The sequence below is a fragment of the Myotis lucifugus genome, unplaced genomic scaffold (genome assembly GCF_000147115.1).
Source record: "Myotis lucifugus unplaced genomic scaffold, Myoluc2.0 scaffold_85, whole genome shotgun sequence".
In the NCBI taxonomy this organism is placed as follows: Eukaryota; Metazoa; Chordata; class Mammalia; order Chiroptera; family Vespertilionidae; genus Myotis; species Myotis lucifugus.
Genome location: NW_005871133.1, coordinates 1,678,269 through 1,705,971, shown reverse-complemented (window position 1 = coordinate 1,705,971; position 27,703 = coordinate 1,678,269). Strand labels below are relative to the sequence as shown.

Sequence of the window (27,703 nt, the reverse complement as noted above, 5' to 3'; positions counted from 1 at the left end):
TTTCCTTGTTTTCATGTGATATTTCTTGAATCAGTGTGGTTCAAATTCTGCTATAATCACAGTAATACAGTGAGTCCTTGGATTATGTCGGAGATCCATTCCTACGGCGTGACGTAACGCGATTTTCACCGTAAGTCGGAACCCACCTACATAAGCACCTACATCACTCACATGGAGCACATACACAGCAGTAATGAAGTGAAACAGTAAAAAAAATCTGACCTTTTCTTGTGGTAAATAAATAATAAAAAACATAAAGCACATATGTACATACGTCGAATGACACAACTTAAAAAAATAAAATAAATGGGAGATGGTGACGTAACCACGAAACTACGTACGTTGAGTCCGACGTAACCCGAGGACTGTCTGTGATCATAAAAATGTCTCCTATAACAAGAGATTTTCAAGCCTAAGGCAATTCATTATTTAGTGTAGACTCATACACTACATTGTAAGATCCTAACATAACCAAAAGACAGTGGGTTATTCTCATAAACATTCCAGAAAATAGATATAACTTAATATACTGCCACAGGAATGTAATGATAAGACCTGGTGATAACGTACATCATCAGACTCCCTGATAAGTTCGGTATCTTCTACTTGTACTACAGCATCAGCACCGCAGGGGATTGGAGCACCTGTTGTAACCCGCATGACTTGTCCAGGCATTACTGTCTGAGTTGGCTGGAAACACAAACATGTAAGAAAGAGCTGATTTACTTTACTGCTGTTAAGTAAAACTAACATTTTCCTGTAGGAGATGTAACATTTTTAGAAACAAACCATAAAAGGAAAATCATACAGTCTTGTTCATTTTGGGCCAATGTAATGAAAGCTATTCACAAACAGGTACAGGTACACTCTCAGAGGCTTTCACTTGATTTATGGTAATGACCATTAGATGCCTTTTGTGGTACCCTGTTTTCCTTTTGAAGAACTGCCACTTACACGTGCCATTATTGTCTCTCACTCAAATAATGTGAATTTTCTTAATATATATAAAGTGATTTCAGAGTCTTTAAGAAAAAAATGCCATGCAAAATGATTTTATGCATGACAATTATGAAAAACCAGCACATTAGACATTTACTGAAGTTCTGATATTTGAGAAATGTCATAACTTAAAACTAAACTTTTTGGTTAAATATAGGCAAGTCAGAAAAATTATTTAAATTATTGCTCTTGAAAATCTTTCTACCAAATGTAATTAGATAATTTTAAAATGATTGTAGTGCCTGTAATAATTTGGATGAAACATTATAACTGAGATTTTCACTGTCTGAACTCTCATAGGAATGGTAGGAGACTGATTATAGGACCTGCCTGGTAAACTTCTCCTAGCATAGGAAAAAGCATATTTTTATAAGATCCATCTGATAGGTTTGATCTGGCCTCAGATGAATAACTTGTCATTGGCCATGATTTAGGTCAAAATTGGGAGGAAAAATGCTTCAAACTTCCTCGAAGATAAAATTCTGAGATAATATTAATTCCCTAATAAAAATATTTCCAGCCTGGCCAGTGTCACTCAGTGGTTGTGTGTCTACCTATGAACCAGGAGGTCATGGTTTGATTCCCAGTCAGGGCACATGCCTGGGTTGTGGGCTCAATCCCCAGTAGTGGGGGCGTGCATCAGGCAGCCAATCGATGATTCTCTCTCATCATTGATCTCCCTCTCCCCTCCTCTCTCTGAAATCAATAAAAACATTTTAAAATAAGTATCTTTCCAAAGATATCTGCATCATAATTATTTATTTAAAATCTTAGGTTATGTGCTTGCTTCGGCAGTACATATACTAAAATTTTAGGTCACAACGTGAATATATTTAACACTACTATACTGTATACTTAAAAATGATTAAGATGGTACATTTTAAGTTATGTATTTTTTTAACAGATTAAAAACGTTTTAGGGAATAGCTAAGGATATATACCTCTCCACTGGATATACATATGGAGTAAAACTGGAAATTTATTTATTAGAACAGCTTTAAAAAGCTTCTTTCAATATTATCACTACAAACAATCCCACTAATAGATAATATTATTGAACCCTCAATCTATGTTTGGTACAGTGTTAAGTGCATTATTACATTCAATTTATATAATAATCTAAGCTCAAAAAAGATAGGAATTTGTTTTATTTTTCTGTTTGCCTCTCCAGATCACATCATCATACCATCCTGTGCTGTGGCCCAGAAGGCTGACCTCTAATGGACTATTTCAACCAGGTTTCCATCACTGGATTCTGGTTAGGTAAAGCCAATGGGAGGGGTCAACAAGAGATAGAGGGCAGAAGAGAAAAGCAGGTTTATATTCCCTTTGCTCTTTCCCTGCTGGGCTGCACTTTGGTGAAGGCCAGGTCATCACTATCACTGACAGGTGACCCTGAGCCATAGCTATGAATCTCCACAGGTCCACTCCTTCAGACATAGAGATCGTAATGGAATTTCACTGTTATCCCCTGGGTACTTCACATTTCTTCGTTAGTTTCTCTTAACCCATCTATATCTTGGATAGTCCCCACATTACTCTTCTTAATCACCCCTTTCCAGACATATTTATTGCTCTACCATTCCAAAGCCTAAAAAGTGTCTGGCACAAAGTTGGTAGTCAATAAATATTTCCAGAATGGATAAATGAACATGAATAATCTCATTATCACAACAACTACATGAAGTATACAATCCTTTGTGACTTACAACTCCAGTGTTCTCCCTGCTTTTCTCACAGTTATTGGAGAAAGTGATTCTTGGGATTGTACTATGTATCCCCTTATTCTGCTATTTGAAAATACATTCCAGGCTCATTCAGAATTGTTATATTTTAATGTAATCTTCTGCCAAGGTAATACTTGGCTCTGACTACTACAAACAATTTGCAGTTCCCTGAGCATTCCATGTAATTTTTTAAAATTTATTTTTATTATTATTTTTTTATTGCTTAAAGTATTACAAAGAGTATTACATATGTCTCCTTTTTTTCCAGGTAATTTTTAAAACACTTCCGATGGTAGTTCTATTCAGAACATTGACATTTATACAGGAAGAAAGAATCATCCAATCAAGGGCTGGAAAATGTTTGTGGGCATGTCTATGAGATATGCCAACAACACCATGCCCTATATTAATAGATGCAGATTCTTACAGCAAGAAAGAATTGGTTCTTCTCATGGGAACTCTCCTTTAATCTCTAATGTATCTAATCCCTCTCTAAGATTTCCCTTACAGTGATGGTTTAAACTCAGAACCTGGAAGTGCATGAAACTGAACTCTTTAGGGCCTGTCAGGCCCATGAATCTACCTGTTCACCGGCTTGGGATTCCCCAATGATGAAACGATCTCCTGGGCCATCAGCAGCTGTGAGATGAACAGAACCAAGAACAAACATCAGAATGGACCTAGAGCAAGGATGACAACCTACTGCTGGAGTTCTAAAATTTGACTCAAATGGTCAGATAGGCTTCAGGAAAGTGGAATCTCCTAGATGAGACAATGGCTTTACTAGTACTCCTGGTTTGGTATCCCAAACTCACAAGTACCAATAGAAGTGTCCTAATTCATGCTCTTTCTTGGTGTCACTTGAGATGGTCTTCCTCTTGCTTGATAATTTCCAAACATGTACTTTTAAAATAGGAAGTTCTTTTTGCCTATCTTCCTAATGAATACCACCTTATTCATGGGTATGTATTTGTGATGTGTGTGTGCCACTCATGGATATTACTATACATTTCTCCATTTTCTATAAAATTTTTAACTATTTCATACTATTTAAAAAAAAGTTATCACTCAGTTTGATCTTTATAATAACCCAGTGAAGTAGAAAGAACATAACATTCTTTTCTCCTTTTGGCATTTGAAGGAAATGAGTTACAGAATAAAGGAATTCAGGTAGAAAAGGTTAAGTACATTGAACAAGTTCTGGCTTGTGGTAGAGCTAGGACTAAAATCCAGTCTCTTAATTTCCAGTACAGTGTGTGTGTGTGTGTGTGTGTGTGTGTGTGTGTGTGTATTTTATAATGGGTCAATGTATATTATTCTGAATCAGAATGTATAGGCAGTGCTGCATCACATTTTTTCCATTAATTATTTTTAAATTGGAAGAAACCCTTTCACTATTGAGATTGAAAAAACCTTCTTACCCATTTTTTTTCTGAATACAGTATAGTAATGACTGGATAAAAATATTCCTAGAAATAAATATATTCAAAAGGGTTTTCTTCACATATGATGTGGATTTCAGACCAATATGACTGGTAAGGCAATATCTACCTAATAAGTTTTAAGATCAGGACCATTAGTTCTTGTTATCTGTATACAGCAAGGGCTTAGGACACATACACAGAAAAGATAACACTTTCTATAATACTATTTTAATTACATTTGCAATCATGCTGATAAATAATAAAAGTATTTTCCTTATTTTAAAAAGGACATGTGAAATTCATTATTTCTCTATGTGACTACAACATTGTTTTTTTTACTAAAGGCTTGTAAACAATAATGTTTAAATGAGTCACTCTTTTGGCACAGGCTTTGGTTGACCTATTGTGGAGGGAGATAAGAATTAACACTGGGTATCTTCTACGTAAAAGATATTGTATCTCATGCTTCATAACATTATCTTATTAATAAACTCTTGACTTTCTTTTGTTTGCTTTTAATCTTATAGTATTTTCAGCATTCACTTGTAAAAAAGAGAACAGTTTTCCTGTAATGCTATTCTTACTATGCTATTTTCATGGGCTCTTCTCTTTTTAAAAAAACTTTTTTTGAAGTGAAAAATCTAAACAAACATAGAAGTCCTTGCTTCAACAATTATCAACATTTTACCAATCTTGTTTCATCTATTCCCTCACTTATTTTGGCAGAATTTTAAAGCAAATCATTATTTTCTTACTGTTGAAAATTAAAAAGTCAATTAGCTTTCAGAATTCTGCACTAAATGCATCTCAAATGTGAATAAATTGTTTTTAATTATTTTTTTCTAGTAAAGATATTACCAGCCTGCCATCTCCCAGTAGCAACCTAGGCATTTTCTCTTTTTACTTCTTTGGGCAAGGGAAAATTAGCAAGGCTTTAGAGTAAAACAAAGCTGAATCCTGCTTCTGCCTATTACTAGCCTCAGGACTTCCAGCAAATTACTAAACTTTTTTCTAGCCTTCATAGTTTTCTTGTTGATAAAAATGGGGATAATCATTTAAAAATACTAATTCTTTTTAAAGCTTTTCATTCCTTTCACTCATTCACTAAATTTCTAAGTGTCATCGAAGTGCTGAGGTAGAGTAAAGAGTAAAACCAGACATTGTTTCAATTCTAGTGTGGTGCCAGTCTGTTGTAATGTTTTTTAAACTCTGGATCACAAATGGAGGTGGGCTCTAAAATCAACCCATAAACAATGTTTTTTTTTTTAAATTAAAAAGAATAGAAAATATATTCCATCACACATGGTAAGGATAAATACTATTTCAGGAAACTTATTTTTATATGTGTGCATATATATATTTATAGATATTGTATATGTCATATATGTGTGTATATCATTGGCTTGTAATGTATACTGTATTTAATGTGTCTTTTTTTTTTTTACTTTTTAAAAACAGACTTTATTTTTATGAGCAGTTTTAGGTTTGTAGCAAAATTGCACAGAAGAGTTCAAAGTTCCCATATCTCCCCTGCTCCTGTCCATAGTTTCTCCTATCATCAATATCTTGTATTAGTGAGGTATATCTGTTACAATGGATGAATTAATATTAATACATTATTACTAATTTAAGTCTGAAGTTTACATTAAGTTTCACTCTGTGTTATACAGTTCTGTGAGTTTTGACAAATGCATAGTGTCTTGTATCCACCATTACACTATCATAGAGAATTAATGTGTGTCTTCCTATAAGTGTGGTTAAAATAAAACTCTTCAAGCTACTGATGTAATAGATATTAACCAACCAATCATATTAATGAACATATAAGCACAAATTAAGAAAACCACTCTAAAGGAACATGGTTTTATGATAGTACACAACAAAAGTAATGGAACTACACTGGGGGGTCAAGGAAAGTTACCCTAATATGAGGATTTTTTATTTGAATATGAAGGATGAATAAAGCTAAGTAGGCAAAAGGTAGGAGTGTGTGTGTGTGGGGGGGGAGGTGAGAGAGAGAGAGAGAGAGAGAGAGAGAGAGAGGTGGAAATGCTCCATATAAAGTTCCTCACCTAGAGAGCAGTATGTGTCTTCCTTATATCTTAACCCTTTAGCCATTCTCAAGTTCTGGTACTGTCACTCCTAAGGATGACTCATATTTCAGCTCCACAGCATATGCTACTTCCATTGCTTGGAATGTCCTTTCTTTATTCCCGCCTTTGATGAAAGATTTCTTAGCTTTCAAGACTCAGTTTAAATGTCATTTTCTTTATGAAGTCATATCTGACTCCGAATCCTCAAGAGTCACCTACTTTCTCTTTTGTTTCTACAGAGTATTCTTGAACTAACTCTAATATGGCTTCGTAATTATTTGCTTATTTGCCTCAGGGGGAATCCCTAGAACTTGCTGCATAATAAGTATTCTATAAATGTTCAATATGTGAAGTATTCAGTGTCCAATAAATAAGAATTAATAATCTTTTTAGAAAGATGCATGAGTGAATGAATGAATAATATTTTTTCAACACAAAATGCTGTATTTTGAATGTCTTTCATTTTCTGCTAGGCATACTGTCTTTAAAATGTGTGTCAACATTCACCATCTTTCGATATTTAGAAAGACTGCTCTGATTAATTCTATATAACTTAGGTTATGTTGTTATTCAGTCAAGGTTATGACTACCTCAACACGATGCTCAATAAATACTTGTTAAAAGAATAAAGAAATGAATTTGGCATTTCCATAATAGGTGGAAAGTTTGTAAACTGACTTGTATGGGTTACTATTGTGTTTTGTAAATCTTTTAAAATACTTTAAAATGAGCTCTGTAGAAACAGGGATCACTTCCTTCATTTCTTTTTTGAAACCCTCTGTTCTTCAATCTTCCTCCTGTCTCCTGTTCCCCTACACATGGAAATGCACATACACTTAAAATGCTTACATCAATGTTTTACACAAATGCTCTAAATAAATGTTACTGAATAATGAGTGACTGGAGATCATCTGGGGCGAGTCTGGTATAGACTGCCAGGGAGGCCAACATCTGAAAGAGCCCTCAAGTGATTCTAAGCAGCAAGATCCCTTGTGATTAGGGACTGTGAGTTAATTGGGGAGAGAATACGTGGTCACTTAAACTGTGTTCTCCACCTTGCCCTGGGAAACAGGCCTCTATACTGCTGGCTAAGGAAGGCTCGGTTAACCAACATAATAGAAGGCTCTTTGAATGAAGAGGAGTCTTTTTAAAAATTATATTTCCCTTATAATAGTGCTTCTCAGTCCTTAATGAGCATATAAATCACCTGGCGATCTTGTTAAAATACAGATTCTGATTCAGTGGGTCCGGGATAGGACCTGAGGTTCTACACTGCTGAGAAAGCTGATGTTGCTGCTGCTGGTTCATGGACTATTCTTGTTGAGGAGCGGAAAAGATTGAACTGAATATAGACACATTCAGACTAAGAGAAAACTTAAGGAATAAAAAAATCAGTGAACAACAACGGAAGTTCTGATTTTACATTAATGCCAAGGCTCACTATTTCTTGTAAAGATAGAAGAATAATAACCAATCTATCTAATTGCTGATATTTATTGAAAAAATATCTATTAAAGAGATAAGTAAAAGAAAAGTTGCCATTTTCAAGATGAATTCTACAAGCTTAGGTGTGAGGGGGCTGAAGTGGAGGAATGGTGGTATATGAACCTAAAGTTTGAAAAAAAATTAAGCTACAGTATGCCATTAGAAAAGATGGAGCCCCAGGATTTCTGTAAAGGCTTAGGATCTCTGCCCCCTGCCAATTCTGACATTTCAGTTAATAAACTTTCTTTTGTTTTTTAATTGTTGAATTTAATTAGAAGGAAGTGATAAAAGCAATATAAACCCAATCCTAATAGCAAATGCATTACATAAGTAATTCATTACACTTAATGCTAGATTCTGAAGCTTTTAATGTCCAGATTTTTTTTAGTCTTGTTTACCTGTTTATGTAAAGATTTCTGATATCATTTCATATAAAATTGATACCATTAGATAACTATTCATTGTGGCAATGTATAGAAAATAGTGTTCCCCAAGTCATTTACTATAGAATTATTACTTATTTTCATTTTCCAGCCATATGTGAATTTTCTTTAAGCCTCCTGAAACACTTTATTCATTTATTTCCAATAATAAAGAGTCTCATCATTTCCATGTTAGGACTGAATAAAAAAGACTGCAGAGATCACATACCTTTCAGAGATCCTAGGAAGTATCTTCAACAGAGGAACAAGGCAGAGGGATTTATTTACTCTGATAACAGAACCACACTAAGACCAGGATGATAGACAATAGGGCAATAGTATTTATGTATATAGTAAAATTAAGATTATAGAAAGAGTTGGGGTGGGAGAAAGAGAAGGTGACAAGACTAACACAACAGGATTAATACTTGCTGCAATTATATTGAGGGATTAAATCAGGTGAGTTTGGAATTTTAAGTCTGTTGCCTTTTCTTATGGAGAGCAGGGAGCTAGGGAGTAGAACAGATGAGTGAGAAGGCATTTTATATAATTTACAAAAATGCCCATTTATTTTTAGTATTGAGAAAAGAGATATTCCTTAAATACAGTTTTAACTAAAATTAATTATTCCAAATTATCTCTCTGCTCACATGAGTAATACTCCCATATCATAGTAAGAAGAGCAATACTCTTCTTCATCTGAAGAGTCCTATAGTGGAGGCAATAGGCTGTCAAATGAGTTGGAGAACCAGCTGTGGCCAAAAAGGTTTTGAATGGGCAAAAATAAAAACCCTGGAACATGGCTTTCATGAAAGACTAAGAATTAGCTCTAACAAAAAAATTATACTGATAAATCATAAATAAAAAAAAGGTTATACTGAATTTTAGTGTACAGTTTAATCTACTGCCAGGAAGTACAACAAAATAATAATAGTGTCTGGGCATTGAGAAAATGGGCAATTTTTAGATGTTCTTTTTTATTTTTTATAGTTTTCAAAAGCAAATATTTCAATCAGAAATTAAAACAGAAAAAAATCTTTTAAAATTTACTTTACCCAAATGGCAAAGATTTCTTTCAATATATCCTTCCAGAATTGATTGCAACATGTGGTTCTCAAAATAATTACTGGCTTGTTCATAATTTTTCCTTTTTCTAAATAATCCCAAAACAAGTTCTGAAGGGATAAGCCTTTCATATTGAACATTTTCAAGAAAGCTGAACCTGGAATTCTGAGACATTTTTTCCTTTATTAACATCTAAGAAGAAACTGTGTAAGAAGATGGTCTAGTATTTTTTTTTTTGCTTGTCCTATTTTCCCAACACCATTTATTGAATAGACTATCTTTACCCCATTGTATGTTCTTGTCTTCTTTGTCAAATATTAATTGACTATATAGGCATGGGTCTATTTCTGGACTCTCTATTCTGTTCCACTGATCTATATGTCTGTTTTTATACCAGTACCATGCTGTTTCGATTACTATGGCCTTATAGTATAGTTTGATTACCAGGTAGTGTGATACTTCCAACTTTGTTCTTTCTCAATATAGCTGAGGCTATTTGGGATTTTTGTGGTTCCATATACATTTGTTTTTTTCAAGACAGAATGGATGGACCTGAAGGGTATTAAGCTTAGTGAAATAAGTCAGTTAGAGAAAGACAAATACCATATGATTTCACATATATGTGAAATCTAAAGAACAAAATAAATGAACAAACAAAATTTGATGCAGAGAGTAGGCTGTTGGTTGCCAGAGGGGAAGAGTGTTGGGAGACTGGGAGAAAGAGGTAAAGGTAGATTAAGAAGTATAAATTGGTAGTTACAAAACAGTCACAGGGATGTAAAGTAAAGCATAAGGAATATAGTCAATAACATTGTGATAACTATGTATGGTGCCAGTTTGGTACTGAAAATATCGAGGGAAACACTATGTAAAGAATATGATTGTCTAACCACTAAGCTGTAAACCTGAAATCAATACAAAATAATATTGAAGTAAACTGTAATTAAAAAAAAATTGTGAGACAATGAGCACCTACCCACATCTCTCCAGGAGGGTGTGAATGCATCAAAACGATTGACTTAATCAGTATGAAGGGAGAAATAACTCTTCAAAAATATGAAGAATATGATATCTAACTTATACTGATAAATCATAAATAAAAAAGGTTTCATTTTCTTTTACATTTCAAATTTACTCTCTCCTGAATGCAGTTTTAGGTTTATAAGGTCACAGCTCTTCCTATTATTTAAATCATCATTACTGACTCTTGCCTTCTTTACATTCTAATCTATCTTATTTTTAAAAAGTTGTTCCTATTTCTTATTTCCTTAGTCATTTTTTACTGTCTTGATTCTTTCAACCCACATACCTTAAAGCAAGTGATCCTCCAACTGGTTTGGAGTTTTATGCCACATGCTTCTGAAGGATACTGGCTAATGCTTAGTGATCCAGAGCAAGTTAGCAACCTCTTTACACCTAGAGGGTTAGCAATGCTCACAGGTGCCACTGGTTATTACTGGAAGGCCTAAGGCAAAGGCAGAGGAGAAGAAAAAAGGGAGAATAACGGGAGTGGGGAGGAAAGAATGGCAGTAAAGGAAGACAGGGTGGAGAGAAGAGGGGACACGAAGTAGAGTGGTAAAGAACCACAACAATAGCTTCAAGGAAATTCTTTACCAAGACAATGACTGGGAGGTGGCATTATAACACAGAAAAGCCTAAGACCATGTCTTTTTGTTTACTGATGACTTTTGCTACTTTAAGTATGATATTGATATATATACATAGATTCACCAACCATTCCCAATTTGAGATTTAACTATATCCACAATGTTATGTTATGTTTTAAGTCTCTGTTAAATGGTCTATATGTTAGAGAACTCTCAATACTTCACAGGAAAGAAATAATATGAATAAGTTGCATGATATATAATCTGTTAAAACTTTTATACTGTGAGATGTCATTTTAGATGTTTTTTCTCTGTGTAAAATAACAAAAATACCATCACTTCAAAACACAAAGAAAAATAAGATACTGAATGGTAACTTTACATAAAAATTTCTTTGACAGATTCTACAGCAGAAAGGCTCTTTTTATGGCTCATGTGGGCTAACTGCTCTTTCTGGCAACTAGAAAAGCTAAGAGCAATAGCTTCTTTTTATTAAGCTGCTAAATCTCATGCAAAAATCATAGAACAACATTCTGTTTGAGAATAATTCTGCCTCAAATAATTTATTTTCTCACTTTCTCCTACTTTATATTACAAAGCATGTAAAAAATAGACTTTCTTGTCCCTTTGGTATTTCATTTGTTGTAGCTGTTTGTTCTATTCTGGAAATAAAGAATTATTTGTGATTTTATAGTAATACTGTATGGCTATTAATTATAAGTTCAAAAAAAAATTTATATCTTAGATTGGGAATAAGAAACAAAAAGAGCCAATGAGGCTATCAGAAGATTAAAACAATTTTATTTCTGGACAATATGCATTATATAATAAACTCTGTAGAAGGAATTAATTGGGAAAAATTTGGTAGGGATTTATTATTTATGTTTTCAGAAATACTCTAATTTAGTGAGATCAAGCAGAATGAGGTGCATCCAAGATAGTATTACTGAGAAAGTATTAACTAGTAGGAATTAATCCCCTCACCATTTTATGTACACAGAATATGAGATTAACAATTTAGGTAAATGTTATACTTTTTTCAGATATTGTATAAGTAAATGTGTTTATCATAATAACAGTAGTGATAATAATAGGTACTATTATTAAAAACAATTATTGAATGCTCTTTTTGGTGCCAGGAACTTTACTAAGGATTTTTATAGTTTCATTTAATCCTTACAACAACCTGTTGGGGTAAGAACTGTTATAATTATCACCATTTTACAGATGAGAAACTGAGGCTCAAAAAGTTTAGGTAATTTGCTAAAAATTATATCAATAGCCGAAACCGGTTTGGCTCAGTGAATAGAGCGTCGGCCTGCAGGCTGAAAGGTCCCAGGTTCGATTCCGGTCAAGGGCATGTGCCTTGGTTGTGGGCACATCCCCAGTGGAGATGTGCAGGAGGCAGCTGATCGATGTTTCTCTCTCATTGATGTTTCTAACTCTCTATCTCTCTCCCTTCCTCTCTGTAAAAACTCAATAAAATATATTTAAAAAAAATAAATAAAAATAAAAATTATATCAATGGCACTGGTACTAGAACCCAGATCACTCTTTGCTCAAAGCCCATATCCTTAACCACTTATTATACTGCCTCCAACATAAAAAGATACTTCTAAGAGATGGTGATAGAACATGGAGATTAACTAATATATTTCTTTACAAAAAATAGAAAATTATTTTAGTAGTTAGATAGAGTAAAAAGAAAATAATGACAAAAATCAGTAAGAAACTCCATAAATGATCATTAAAAAAGGAATTGGCCTTCTTAACAGTTTTGATAAGTTGGGAAATGTTTTTAGACATTTCTTCAATGACATAAGCCTTGAGTTAATAACCAATAATAGTTTCTAAGCAATTCAGTTGCATTTTCATTTAATGTTCTTAGATTGGACTTTAGACAGGTAAATACTATTTCATATTTGCTTTTAAGTTTTATGTAATCTCAGGTAACTCCAAAGGTGTGAGCTGCTGGTACCATCTGGAGCTTTAGATATTTGAAATATGGCATCTTCCTGGGAATTAGAGTTTTCCCTCATGCTTGCTTTTTATGAAGCCTTTATTAATGTTTGAGTTTAAAGCAAGAGGAAAGATCACCCCACTTTAACCCTATGTTGGGAATCTGCTCTTCTTTCTTGTACCATATAGATGTTTTCAACTAGAAAACATGCAAAAAACGTCCAGACAAAGTAAGACTGTCTGCTATCTGGTATGTGTAAGGCTAAAAGAATAAACTATAGTATAGTGTTTTTTTATATCAATCTCTACATATAATTGTAAATAATAATTTTCAAGTAACTATAGTAATTTCACTAAAAAGCTTTAAACAAGATTGTGTCAGAAAATAGATGTAGATTACTTTTGTTATCTGTGAATAAAATTATTTTGACAACCACGGGGGAAACAGATTTAACAGTTGTTGGGTGCCCAGGCTGAGCCAAAAATCTGAAAAAACACACAGTGTGAGTTATGATGATACTCAAGAAAGCCAAAATATTTACCTCGAACAGCATAGCCATCTTTTACTGATGCTGGGAAGGGGGGTAGGTTATCTTTTGCATATACATCTTGAGCAAGGACTCGACCCATTCCATCTGAAAGAAGAGAAAAGAAGCAAAATATGGTTGTGGAGATTAATTTTAAACAGGCAGTCATAGACAAGATGAGCATATGTGCTTGTCTGACAAGGCTTGTATATGGGCTCAGTCAGACCTGATTTCTAACCCACAGAATAGGAGACAGAAGGAAGAGATGAATCCTAGCATCTGAAATGAAAGATTAGATTCAGTCCATTAATAATGCTTGCAGAGATTATTTGAATATGAGTAGCTATACAAAATCATCAAAGATGTGTTTAATTTGATATGTCATTAATCCTTTGACAACCCAAAAATGACTTTAAAAAGCCAATTATTAAACATTTTCATATCCATTGACCCAGTAATTTTACCTCTAGAAATTTATGTTAAGAAAATGAATAAATATTTTTTCTATGTCCAAGACTTTTTCCTCTTTTTTGCTCAATCCCTCCACCTTCTTCCAGCCCCCCTCCTATAATAGGCTGTCAGCCTGCTGGTCTGTCTCTATTTTGCTAGTTAGTTCATTTTGTTTATTAAATTCCATATATGAGTAAAACCATATGGTACTTGTTGTTCTCTGACTGGCTTATTTCACAAATCTCTATGCACATGTTATTTCAGAGTTGCTTACATTAGTGAGAAATGGGAAGAAATCAAAAGACCAATAACAGAAATTTAAATATACAAAGATGTAGCCTTATGATAAAACATTATGTAGGCTAAACTAATATTTATGAAGAAGATTCACTGACACAGGAAAACTCATATAGTCAAAAACATGCAGAATTGCACATGTAGATATATGCATAAGTATCAATAGAAAAAGATAGGAAAGGCATACATGAAAAATAAAGCATCTGTTATTTCAGTGTGTTAGAATTATATATGATTTTTATTCCTTTTGCTATATACTTTTCTGAAAGTGACCAAGTTTTCTACAATAAACACGAAATTTTTATAACGTTTTTTTCCTTATGAAGAGAAAAGTAAAGACAAGAGCTTCCTTACCATTCCATTTGAATTTTAGCCTTGATTTTGCCTTTATTAACCTAAAAAAAGTAGTGACTATAAGAAAAGGGCTAAGTAGAAAAAGCCAGTCACAAAAGATCACACATGATACCTTTATATAAAATGTCCAGAATCAGTTAATCTATAGAGATTGAAAGTAGACAATTGGTTACTTAAGGCTAAGTGGGGGTATGAGGGGTTAGGAGGAGGAAGACAGATAAAGGGGAGAGGGATTGTTTGTAAGGTGATGAAAATGTTCCAAAGTTGATTATGGTGATTATTGTACATACCTGTGCATATACTAAAACATTGTATTGTATACTTTAAGTGGGTGAATTGTGGTATATGAATTGTATCTTCATAAACTGTTATTTTTTTAAAGGGCAAGGATAAGAGATTTTAAAAAAAGAATATTCCTCTCATTTCAACAAATAACTATATTTAGGCAAGTCAAGAAAAATTACATTTGTAGCACAGATATACCATCTGGTCTTTACAGACCTTCTTGAAATATCATGGGAAAAAAAATAAAACACCTCATTTTGAAAAAAAAAGAACTGCTTCATACTTAGGCTATTAAAATTTATTAATATATCATATAATTGGCACGATTTTTATTTTGGACTTATACTAAATATAGGGTTGCTGTCTTTAAGGTAAATTAGATACCTACTGGGTTAATTCTGCTTTTAGAGTTGGTATTACGTTAACCTATCAGCAGAGTTTTAATCTCTTCAAAGAGAAAAACAAAAAGTTTTGGTCTAAAAGCCTAAGGCAAGGGACAGGATTTATAGAGAACTATGTAATTGATTGGAAAATGGTAAAAACTCCCAGTTGCAGCAGATGCAAGAGTTTTGAAGGAATAAATGTCAGATAGACAAGGACCTACTGTATATCCGTATCTCCCAGTAGGGTTCAGGACTAAACAATGGGTAGCTCTTCCAAGAAGTCAATATTAGAATTGTCTGGTCAATGTCTGACCAGATGATCTGTTTGGGAACTTAAAGAATATGTAGTAGTGCTGAAAATTACTTCATCACATGGGACAGTCTCTCTTGCATACATATAGGTACATAGATGTTAGAGCATCCCTTTTCTTTACCCATAGGTGGAGCCCAAGGATTGTGTTGAATAAACTTTGGGCATGTGTTTTGAAAAAGGGAACCTCAGACTTCTTCAAACTTGAATGGGAACCAGGCAGCAGTAACTTCTCAACTAGATATTATGACTATTTTAGGTTTCACATTTAGTAGAGAAACAACAGTGAGCAGTTGAAGCTGTGGGAGCCAAAAGTTTTACTAAAAGATATAATTTCAGGAAAACATAAGCAAAATTCCTTTTACTCAGTTGCTCTATTCCAATAGAGCCCTACTTAAAATAAGCAAAATATGATTTCCCCAATATATAATTAATACAACTAATATGTTCTCTTAGGAAGAGTTGGTGGTGGGAATTTGTAGCTCTTCACAGTCAGAAGTGAGCCTTTCAGTTGTAGAAAGTTAGTTTGTGTGCCAAGAAGCGATGGCCCTACTTTCAGAGTCTGAGGAGAAAACGTTCATTGTGTTCTACTTTCTCCCTCAAACTTACTCTCTAAGTTCTGTATAATAAAGGATGTCTTCAGTTTGTTGAAGATGAAAATAAATATGCATATTTCTAGATTCTGTGGGGGTCAGAAATCTTAAAGGCAGGTCTATGCATTACTGGGAATCCTGATCCGTATATAAAATTAAGTGTTCTGAAGAAGGTGATAAGAAGGAAGGAGTGGAAAAGACGGGCTGATGATTTATACCATTTTGTGTTGTATGCTTACTTGTGCTGCAAGAAGACAGTGGCAGAGTGCTTGGTTAAAAGGTGGTTGGTTGCCTTTTATGTTGTCAGCAAGAGTGTTAGCTTTTTTATAATGGGATGACTGGCCCAAAAAATATCTTCAGAAAGAGTCTTTAGAAATTCAAATGGCTGACAATGGACACATATACAAGGAAAATCAAGATAGAGAGCTATTTATAAAGTTGAGCATGCTTTGTAACCATTAAATACAAATGTATTCTCTAAGAGGTAAATGCAAATATTTGTTGGTTGGGCATTTATTCTGACTCAGATAATAGTTTCTTCTTGCTATCTAAATTAGGAAGTCAGGAGAACTGAGTGACTTTTGTATGTAAGAGGGAAAAGCATGTTAATTTCTCAAGGTCACTTATCAGAATGATTCCACAGTTGTAAAGTTCCCTGTGTAGTTATTTCTAAGAAGGCTTTGGAGGAAGTCAAGGGAAAATTGAGTTCAGTGCTCCAGGAAATTGATTCCTTGTCCTCACTTTGGCTAACCAGAATACTATCAGTTTATATTTCAGGAATGCAGGAAGAGTGTGGTAGATAACATAAGTTTGAAAAGAAAGATACCATTCAAGATTTCCTAATATAAAACATGAATATAACTCAGTTTTATATACTATATATAAAACATTTAAAAACCACCATCACATCCAATCTATGTGAGAGGCTACTGAAGGATCTTTTTGACTTAACAGCTATCCGTTATGCTTACAAAAATAGTTGAGAAGGCAGACTTGATACATATACTTACTCTGGCCAAATGACCATTGGTAGGAACAATATTAGTTAAGTCCAAAGATTAAGAGGAAGGTGAAACAGGTTCAGAATTGGGTCATTACAACATTAACAAAAAAAAGTTTTATTGCGAAATATAATATACTTATAGAAAGCTTCATGATTATTTAAGAGACACTAAACATTTAATATGGTGAGCCTATCCCAATCTATACTAATAAAAGGGTAATATGCTAATTAGACCAGGTTGACTGGACATCTTCTGGACGTCCAACTTCCTTCCGGACAGTTAGGGGGTGACCAGGCTGGCAAGCAGAGGCAGTTAGGGGTGATCAGGCAGGCAAGTAGAATGGTTAGGGGAGATCAGGCAGGCAGTCAGGCAGGTGAGCAGTTAGGAGCCAGTCGTCCCAGATTGTGAGAGGGATGTCCAACTGCCAGTTTAGGCTCCATCTTACAGGGATCGGGCCTAAACCAGCAGTCAGACATCCCCCGAGGGGTCCCGGATTTGAGAGGGTGCAGGCCGGACTGAGGGGCTCCCCCTGCACGAATTTTGTGCACTGGGCCTCTAGTATAATATAATTTATTCCCATATTTTGACTGTGAATTTGAAAGACTAGACAACATTGGTACATTATAAATCTAACTTATGTATTATTATAGGCTTCATAATTTTGTAAACTGAGAAAGATTAAATGATTTAGGGGTGAATATCTTTTGGGTAAAAACAAGTACATTAATTAATCTCTAGTTATTCCAGAAGTCATGTTTATGGAATAGTACAAAAAAATGCCTAAGCTTTTAAAACACGTAGCTTGTTCAAAGAGGTATTGCATTGTGCATTTGTATTTTTCCATCTAGGGATGCTCATTACCTGCCAATGTAATGAGTGAGGGCAGGCATTACAGTTTTACATCATAAAATAAAAATAAGCTTTGTGCAAAGTTACAGAATTTGGATAAATACAAATGTTATGATTATTAGAAATAATTAAGATGATTTAGAAATACAAAAAGATGCAATGGAATTGGTAATGAATTAGTTCTTAGGCTGTATTGTGGTTTCATGATATAAATTTTATTCTTGAGTACTACAACTTATATCTGTGTTATATATTCATTTATATCCTACATAATAAAAGGCTAATATGCAAATTGACCAAACCGTGGAATGACTGGTGGCTATGATGTGCACTGACCACCAGGGGGCAGACACTCAGGAGCTATCCCCTGGTGGTCAGTGCGTTCCCACAGCGGGAGCGCTGCTCAGCCAGAAGCCGTGTTCACGGCTGGTGAGCGCAGTGGCGGTGGCAACGCTAAAGATGTCCAACTGCCGGCTTAGGCCCACTCCCAGGGAGCAGGCCTACACCATCAGTTGGACATTCCCCAAGGGCTCCCGGACTGCGAGAGGGTGCAGGCCAATTTGAGGGACTCCCCCCACCCCCTGAGTGCACGAATTTCATGCAATGGGCCTCTAGTATATAAAATATTAAGCTTTAAAAGTAATAAGTGCATAACTGTAAAAAGCATTTACCTTAATTAAAATGAAAGATATATATTTTTGGGAAAACATTATTTTAAAAAAATACCTAAACCTGAGGTCACAGAAAATATTTCAAATGAAAGTAAATGATCACTCCTTGTGGTACTTAATGATGGAAACCTTTCCACATCAAGGTCACATGAATAGGGTGTCACTGATAAATAGATAGCACTTAGGTGAAAGGGATGGATTTGTTGGTCAGGATTTGGTAGAAACAAACAAAATGCTCTTTCTGTAGTTTGAATAATTTAAATAAACTCTTCTTTAATGGTAGTTTCTCAATCACTGTCCTATAAACTACAATATACTCCACAGGGAAAAATATTTTCTTATTATAATTTCTATAATTTTAAACACATGTTCTAGTATCCTAAAAATAATTCCTAACTTTCAACATTAATTGTCCTGTATTAGCATATTACTATGACTATTTAAAAAAGGTATGTAATAAGTATTTTATAAAAAGAAAAAACAGATGATGAAATAAAGCTCCTAGATGAGATGCAAGAAGAAGTAAATATTAAATGTAACAATTACAATATTGACCTTGAAGTAATCCTGGTAACTTACTTTCATATTGCTTAAATCAAAATAAGGAAATTAGTAAAGCATTATAGTTTCAAGGCTGCAATAGTATCACTGAATCACTCAATGTCATTTACAAATGATAAGACAAGATGTTAATAGTTGATTTTAAAAATTTATTTATTTATTTATTTATTTATTTAGCAAGTTAACCAAGGACATTGGGATTCTGTAGAAAAGGAGTTTATAGACAGAGAAAATAATATTTTTAACCAATTAAATATATTTTGTTCCTGGAAAATGGAGTTAAAGTTTTAAAAATTGTTGCAAATTTATTCCATTCTTATATACATTTGGACACATTACAAAGATTGTTGCTGATTATAAAAGAATCCTTGTGTCTCTAATTTTGCTCATATGCTTTTGTCTCATAATTAAATGGAAGATTTGAGTTTCCCTGCCACATACTCCATGGTATGGGGTGAGTTAATAGCCTGCCAGGAATTGCAAAGTCTTTACTTAAAAAAATAGTCAAAGAGGTAATTACTGTAGCACTGGATGCTCTAATGGGAAAATTAATCAATAAAATCAATTTAAAAAAAGCTATTGCCCAGTTTCCATTCCTGGTAATTCTCTTGCTGGTGGTACTGGCAAATCCTTTACTGCCACTGAAATTTGTCTCTTTTCATTTTTACTAATTTTCTTCCCTGTAGTTTGGAAAATCTTGTATATTTACATAAATTTTCATAGTTCTACCAATATAATTAAGAATAGACAGGAATTTCTAAAAATCTGAAATCCTTCTTTGATCACTGCAAGAATAAGGTATTTTGATGCTATTCCTTGGGAAAATTTTCTATTTTCATTTTATTTTAACTAAAACATTTTCCCCATTGCTTATATTCTGAATCCTAAGCTAATACTGCTAATAGAGATGATGGTACCTCAAAATAGATACTGAATAAAAGGATTGCCAAGTAAACTATGCTAAATAAAATGTATATTTAAAATGTGAAAAAGTACCCCAAAAGAATGGAAAATTAAGAGTCACTAAGAATCATATTTAAAAATTATACTTTGTTTTAACCTGATATACTGAAAATTACTTCCTCCTTACTTTAAAAAAATTAATATAGATTGTTTTATCAAAATTATTTCAAGTGAGATATACTTATAATAAGCTTTATTTTTAAAGAGAGAGAATACATATAAGGAGACATTTAATGTTATACAGAGAAGGAAGTATGAAATAGGAAGATTAGTCTACCTGGTTGCCACATGGGATAATTAGCCAATGTTACAGGTCTGATTCCTATGTGAGTTAATTTTACTCAATTATATAACTATAGAAATGACTCCCCCACACAAGAGGGCTTATTGAGTACTGTGATAACAGCACACATGTGGTAATTGCCATACTGGGGGAAAAGCACCTGAAAGCACATATACAGAGAACAGATTGGTATTATAATCACAATCTTGGACATTAAGAGCAGCATAATTGCCTAGAGGTTATAATTACATACACACACACATACAAACACACATACACACATACCATGAATACATAGAGGGATTTAATTGTTCATATTTGAGGAATGCAGGAAGAAGTATACAGGAAATGATATAAATAAAAGGATATAATGAGATGTGCATATTTTAGAGGCATAATAAAGTTTATGGATTAAAGAGTCTAAAGAGATGAGACTACCTGAAGGGAAGTATGAATGAGTTCAAGCAGTCACATTGAAAAATCTACAGCAAATGCTAGCCCAGACCAATACCCCAGGAGGTATTTGCAAGCAAATGGGATCATCCTAGGTGAAACTTTACTAGGCTGGAGCCAGTAATCCACACTAATAAAAGGGAAACATGCAAATTGACCATCCCTCTGCTACGCCCACCAGCCAATCAGGGCGAGTATGCAAATTAACCCAATAAAGATGGCGGCGGCCATGGAGCTGGAGGCTTGGGTTGCCTCTGGCGATGGAGGAAGCCAAGCTTCCTGCCCGCCCTGGCCGCCGCTGAAGGAGTGGCTGGGAGCATGGGTCAGGGGCGACCCAGGCTTCCAGCTGGCCCTGGCCGCTGCTCAAGGAGGGGCTGGGGGCCTGGGTTGCTGGGAACCCGGGGAGGTGGGGTGGGCCTAGAGGCTCGGCTTCTCTGCTGCGGTCGGACCAAAGGCCTGGGTCCCGGGTGCCGGAGGAAAACCGGTGCCGGCAGCCAGGGGAAGGAAGGCCTATTATGCGAATCTTCGTGCAATGGGCCTCTAGTTTAGATAATAAAAACATATGCTTTCACTTGAAACATTTGAATAACTACCCAAATTCTCTGCTTCAATTTTGTAAAGCTCAATCAGAAATAAGCTCAAAAACTGTAAAAACTGCTGTTTAGGTTACATTTCCTAATGGGATAGGGAGCACATGCCTGAATGACCTAGTAGGTAATGTAAATTTGACTACAACAAAATGCATAGGGATCCAGAGATAGTTCATGTGGATCAACAAATGGAGCTGAGCCAAGGGATCTAGCGTTGACACTGTAATTTATAGGTGCTTATCTCGGGGCTATGATCTCAGAATCCCCACATGGAGAAGGGAAGGGAATCAATCATTTACTAAATTTGAAATATGGCAGCTTAGTGCAAACTAGATGATTTACATATATTATTTCCTTTAATAATATCTCACAATGATCTTATTGGGTAGATATTATTCCTATTTTTATGTATGAGAGAAATAAGACTCAGAAGGGTTATGTAGCTTGCCCAAGGTCTCTCAGCTAGTTAAAAGTGAAGCAAGATAAAGAGTATATTTGATGGCAAGTTCCTGCTGGTATACCTCACTTGCCTTTTCATCATTTTCTGACAGCCCCTGAATCCTCAAGAGGAATTAATGAATTCCTAGCATGAGCTGTGAACCATTTTGGTGAGGACCTCCTACTGTTTGAAATCAAGAGCTTCTGAATTTCTTCTAGAGGCAGTAATTTCTGCCTACCTTCAGGCAATTATCTAACTGTAAGTCAGAGACAGGGTGAAATACCTCTGCTGTGGTCAGTATTCTAAAAGAGACCACTGCTTCCAAATGAGTTCCAACATCAAAGCTTAAGGTTTCCTTGACTCGAATTACTTAAGTCTTTTGTGGAAAAACAAAGATCCAAGGTTAGAGATGCTAAAGTCTTCGATCATTTAATCTTGAATAAGAAAGCCTAGAGCTAATGATCTAAAATAATATCCTAAGAAAACATAACCCTTTCTATTGAAAGCTCATAGTTTTTCCATTGTTAACTAAAAGAGACTGGGAATTACAGCGAATGGTGCCAGAATATTTTAATCTGCTTTACAGTAGCTAGTACAGTACCAAATGTGAAGCTGTAATTTATTCATGCAAAGCATTTCATAAGCAAAGAAAACGAATCAGAAGTGGCAGTCTTACATATATTATCCCCTGTTGTTATACCAGGTATGCCTCTCACAAGAAACCAAAGGAAGATATTTATAATCAATGGAGCACTTGTTCCTTAAAGGCCTTGTTTGCAAGTAGAAGCTGAAAATAGTAGAAATGCATTTATAGCCAAACCAGATGAAAACAAATAAACAAACAATACATACATGGACATCTAGGCACTTGCTTTGGAAGGATAATTTTTAATATTCTATTAGACAATAATCCATGGAGTTAATAATAAAGACCTAAATCAAAATTATAGCTTTAGGAATAGAAAACAAGGGATGGATTCAAGAGGACGTAGAAACAGCAAGTATTGTGGAGGTAAAGAATATAAGTTTAGTTTTGGCCATGTTAAATTTACTAGTAGCAAGCCCTGCCAGTGTGGCTCAGTGTTGAGCGTCGTCCCATGAACCAAGAGGTCACGGTTTGATTCCTGGTCAGGGCAAATGCCTGGGTTTCAGTTCGATCTCAAGTGTGGGGTGTGCAGGAGGTGGCTGATAGATGTTTCTCTCTCACTGATGTTTCTATTTCTCTATCCCTCTCCCTTTCTCTCTCTCTAAAATGATAGAAACATATTTAAATATTTACTAGCAGCATATATACATTTGGTGTATAAGTCTAGAGCTCAGGCAAGGTCTGGGCAAGTGATATGGATTTAGAAATCATTTAATAGGTAGCATTTGAAATCATTGGCATGCATGAGGTTATTTGAAGTGCATGTGCAAGATGTGAAAAGGACCAAAAACGCAAATGCTAAAGAAAGCTTATATTCAAAGAATGGACAAAGGCAGGCAAGCCTACAAAAAAGCCAATAAAGGAGACAATTATCTCATTGTTTCCCTGTCTCTTCTGCACTATACGTGAGATCCATGGGGCAGAAGTGTTTTATTCACCTTTGTCTATCCAGGACTTAACATAGTACCTATCATTTGGTAGATGCTTAATATATATTTATTGAACAAAATGAATTATGTTTCTATATATGATGATGTTTTTTAAACACCTACTTAAAGCTTAGGCCCTAGGAGGTTTAATTATAATACTCTCTTGCATGAAAAATTGAGTTTGATCCAACTCAAAGGTTGAATGCACACTTCATCTTCATGGGTGGAAGCACTTGACAAGAAATTTAACCATCCATGAAGAGTTTGCTAACTTATAAGTGACAACTGATTTGATGAACAAATGAAGGAGAAACAAGCACATGAAGAAAAAAGAGAATCCATCTGACAGCTTTTTTTGGTTTGTTTATTCCCCTAGAAGAAACTTATAAATGGCCACTTTCAATTCTGTTGGTTTTTTTTTTCCTTCCTTAAAAGGACTAAAATTTCTGCTTAAATGACTTGGCATACTCTGAGATTTTTCTAAAAACTGCTGTTAGGGAAAACTCCCGTGAAATTCCAAGGCCAGAGATGGTTAATTTATGTTTCTAATAGGTAAAGTATTTACTTAAAATTTTTTCCAACTTAAGTTTACATTTATATTTTCTGAATATGTCTTGCTGTTGATGGATATAAAAATATCTGAATATTCTACATTTAATAATAGCAAAAACCTATTTCATTAAAATTGATTTTGAAAACACTTAGTTAATTCCTAACTAATTCCTCACTCTAGTGAGCTTCTAATCTTTAGATCCTTTAATGAGGATTAATAATAAATCAAAAGTTTAAGCCTACTGATATACATATTTAAAAGAATGCAAGTCAGAGATATAGGATTAGGGTGAATTATATAAAAACAATTTTTGTCTAAGTACCATCCGTGAACAGAGCTAGAATCTGGCATTTAAATTTCACTAGTATTAGGCCTTTTAATTTTAACATAATTTGTTTGGTTATCTATCGTTATTTTAAAAAATAAATATTTTTATTGATTTCAGAAAGGAAGAGAGAGGGAGAGATAGAAACATCAATGATGAAAGAGAATCATTGATCGGGTGCCTCTTGCACGCCCCCCACTGGGGATTGAGCCCACATCCTAGGCATATGCCCTCACTGGTAATCTAGCCGTGACCTCCTAGTTCATAAGTTGATGCTCAACCACCAAGCCACTCTAGCTGAGCTCTGTCATGTAGTAAAAAGAATGGAATCTTGAGCCTTAGTCTTATTCCTTTTTAGCTGTTCTGAGTCTGAATTGCCTTGCAGAAAAATTAGGGTGTTTGTATAGATACTCTCTAATGTTCACTGAAGTTAGAATATTTTATGATCTATGAATAAAGTATTTTTAAAAATCAATCCTATTGTGTTGTTTTTATCTGCATAACAAAAATAACTAAGAAACTATATTTTATTGAGAATGCACTAAATATAACTTTCATGCTGAATTTTTAAGAAGGGGGTTGATTAAAAAGTGAAAACACTGGGGACACCACCTTTCCATTGTCCTTCCACAAACTGGTCTCAATGTGCTACTGAACTAAAGGGCAGAGAATAAGAAGATAGACGAAGCACAAAAACTGAGATCAGACTGGTTGTTCAGTGATCCATTGATCATTTAATGTAGTTTTTACATTTAAAAAGTTATTTTCCACAAAGGAAAACATGATTACAAGATACTTTAGTTATCTTCCATTTCTAACAGAAAGGACATCAGGAAGACTCAGAGTTAACTATTTTCCTCACTCAGTGCTAACAGCCCTATTTTTGGCTTATAGTATTAGTATTTTGATGAACAGGAGAAACACTGCTACTTTATTCATTTTTTTTTATTTTTATGAAAAAGGAAGCTTTATGGATGTTTTACTCTATATACCATTAAGGCTGATCGTAGAGTTGAGTAGAAATAAGAAGTAAAAAGAATAATGATAATAACTGTGATAATAATTAATAACCTTTTCTTTCAGGAAACTGTTTATTAATGGTCTATGAATCTTACTTGGAGAAAAGTGAAAGGCAATGGACAAATATTACAGTACCTCGGTAGTTGATGATTTCTGTCCCAAGCACCGGAGTCATCTCCAGGACTGTGATGAAGGCTTTGTCCATAGATGTTAGAGGAAAAGGAGACATGCGGTGTCTTCTAGCCACCTTGGTGATATCAACAGCACTGTGACCTAAACAGGAAGATAATTAACTAAGAATATGATGCTGAAACACTGATTAAAAAGTGGGACTGACTCATAAATATCAACAACCCTCAGTTTCTTATATACCCAAATGAAGAATACAGGTGAGAAATTTTCTCTTGCCAAAATATAGCCTTCTTTGGTGGAACATTACATCAAGTTAACAACATTACCTCATGTGTCAAAACATGGTGAACTTTAAAGATAATATTGCCTAATTCTTTTTGTTTTTTTTCTTAAATGTCTTTTTTTAATTAAAAACTTTTAATATTGACATTATTGCAGGTATCCCCTTTTTATCCTCCTTTTCCCACATATACCCACCCCCACTCCCCCTCCCTTGGCTTTCACCATACTATTTAATTCTTAAATTTCTTTTTTATTTTTTTATTGTTTAAAGTATTACAAATAGTAGTACATATGTTTCCTTCCCCCCCCCCCCCATTTGCCTAATTCTTTTTAAAAAATATTTTTATTGATTTCAGAGAAGAAGGGAGAGGGAGAGATAGAAACATCAATGATCAGAATCATTGACTGGCTGCCTCCTACATGCCCCACACTGGGGATTGAACCTTCAGCCTGGGCATGTGCCCTGACCGGGAATAGAACCACGATCTCCTGGTTCATAGGTCGATGTTCAACCACTGTACCACACCAGCTGGGCTGCCTAATCTTTTGTGCATGTTACTATGTGCCGTGGCACTGGTCTAATTTAACTTACTCATCACAAGAACCTTATAGGAAGGCATCATTATTATCCTTATTTACAGATAAGGAAAGAGAGGTGCAGAGAGATTATATGTTTTGGTCCAAATCATAGAAGAGTCACAATTCAAGCCTACGTAGCCTGGCTTCAGAGTCCACGTGCTTAATCACTACACTAAACTTTGAACATTTAATGTGCTAGTTAGTAAAATGCAATACCCAAACTTGATCTTATCTAGGATTTCATAGAAAATTTTCTTTCTTCTGAAAAGTCATAGAAAAAGGTTATTACTTAGCTACCCCCTATATAACCTCATCTAGTCCCATGAAATTAATATCACCCATTCACTAAAATTCCTAATTTTATATCTCTAATTCCAACCTCTACTGGTGATTCTAGGTTTGTAGGCCATGCAAATAGCAGTGGATAAGAATATATATATATTTCCTAACATAAATCATCCAACATGCATTTGGATATGTAACAGGCATTTCAAGCCTAACCTGTCCAAATCAAACTCTTGATTTCCCACCCTCCTAGCCTACCCAAACAATTCCTGTCCTCAGAAAATAGCAACTCTGTTCTTCCAGTTATTAATCTAAAACGTTGGAGACATCCTTGATTTTTCTCTTTTTGTCAGAACCATATCTAAACTACCTTTGAAATACCTCTAGGATCTGATCATTACTCACCATCTCTACTACTGCCAGAATGGCTGAAACTATCACTTATTTTCTGGGAAACTGAATAGCCTCCTAACTGGTCTCCCTGTTTCTATCCTTGTCCACTACAATTTATCCTACACAAAGTAATTATAGTAATCCTTTTAAATTGTAAATTAGATTGTGCTAATCTCTGCTCACACCCTCCAATGACTTTCCATTTCACTAAGAGTAAAAGTTTTGCTAAGGCTTACAAAGCCCAACATATTATGGTCCCAACTGTGCTCACTTATCATTTCCCCCCTTGTTCTCTGTGCTCTATCTATATTGGTTTCTTGTTTGTCCTTGAGCATGCCAAATGCATCTCTTTTCAGGGTCTTTGTATTTGCTGTTGTTGTTGTTTTTTAACTTGGACCTTTCTTCCCCAGATATGACTCCATCAATTCTTCATTTCTTTCAGGTCTTTGCTAAAATATCACCTCATCAGAGGGTCTTTGTTAAACATCCTATCCTATATAATAAAAGCCTAATATACTAAGTGTCCGGTCGTCCAGTTGGCCATTCAACCAATCAAAGTGTAATATGCTAATGATAAGCTAAGGTTGCTCAACCACTCGCTATGACGTACACTGACCACCAGGGGGCAGAAGCTCAATGCAGGAGCTTCCCCCTGGTGGTCAGTGTGCTCCCACAGGGGGAGTGCAGCTCAGCCAGAAGCTGGGCTCACGGCTGGCGAGTGCAGCGGCGGAGGCGGGAGCCTCTTCCGCCACCTCCGCGGCAGTTG

At 34.8% G+C, this 27,703-nt stretch overlaps 1 protein-coding gene across 3 annotated transcripts in view; it reads right to left on the bottom strand.

The window, feature by feature from the left end:
- The window catches only part of GPHN (gephyrin), a 414,574-nt gene that overhangs the window by 42,970 nt on the left and 343,901 nt on the right, over window positions 1-27,703 (bottom strand). For all 3 annotated transcript variants that reach the window (XM_006090985.3, XM_006090983.3, XM_023755821.1), the window contains 4 exons: window positions 25,402-25,539; window positions 13,324-13,416; window positions 3,310-3,365; window positions 571-690 (listed from right to left, as the gene is read on the bottom strand). In XM_006090985.3, coding sequence (XP_006091047.1) covers window positions 571-690; window positions 3,310-3,365; window positions 13,324-13,416; window positions 25,402-25,539 — 407 coding nt within the window. The remainder of the gene's footprint in view (window positions 1-570; window positions 691-3,309; window positions 3,366-13,323; window positions 13,417-25,401; window positions 25,540-27,703) is intronic.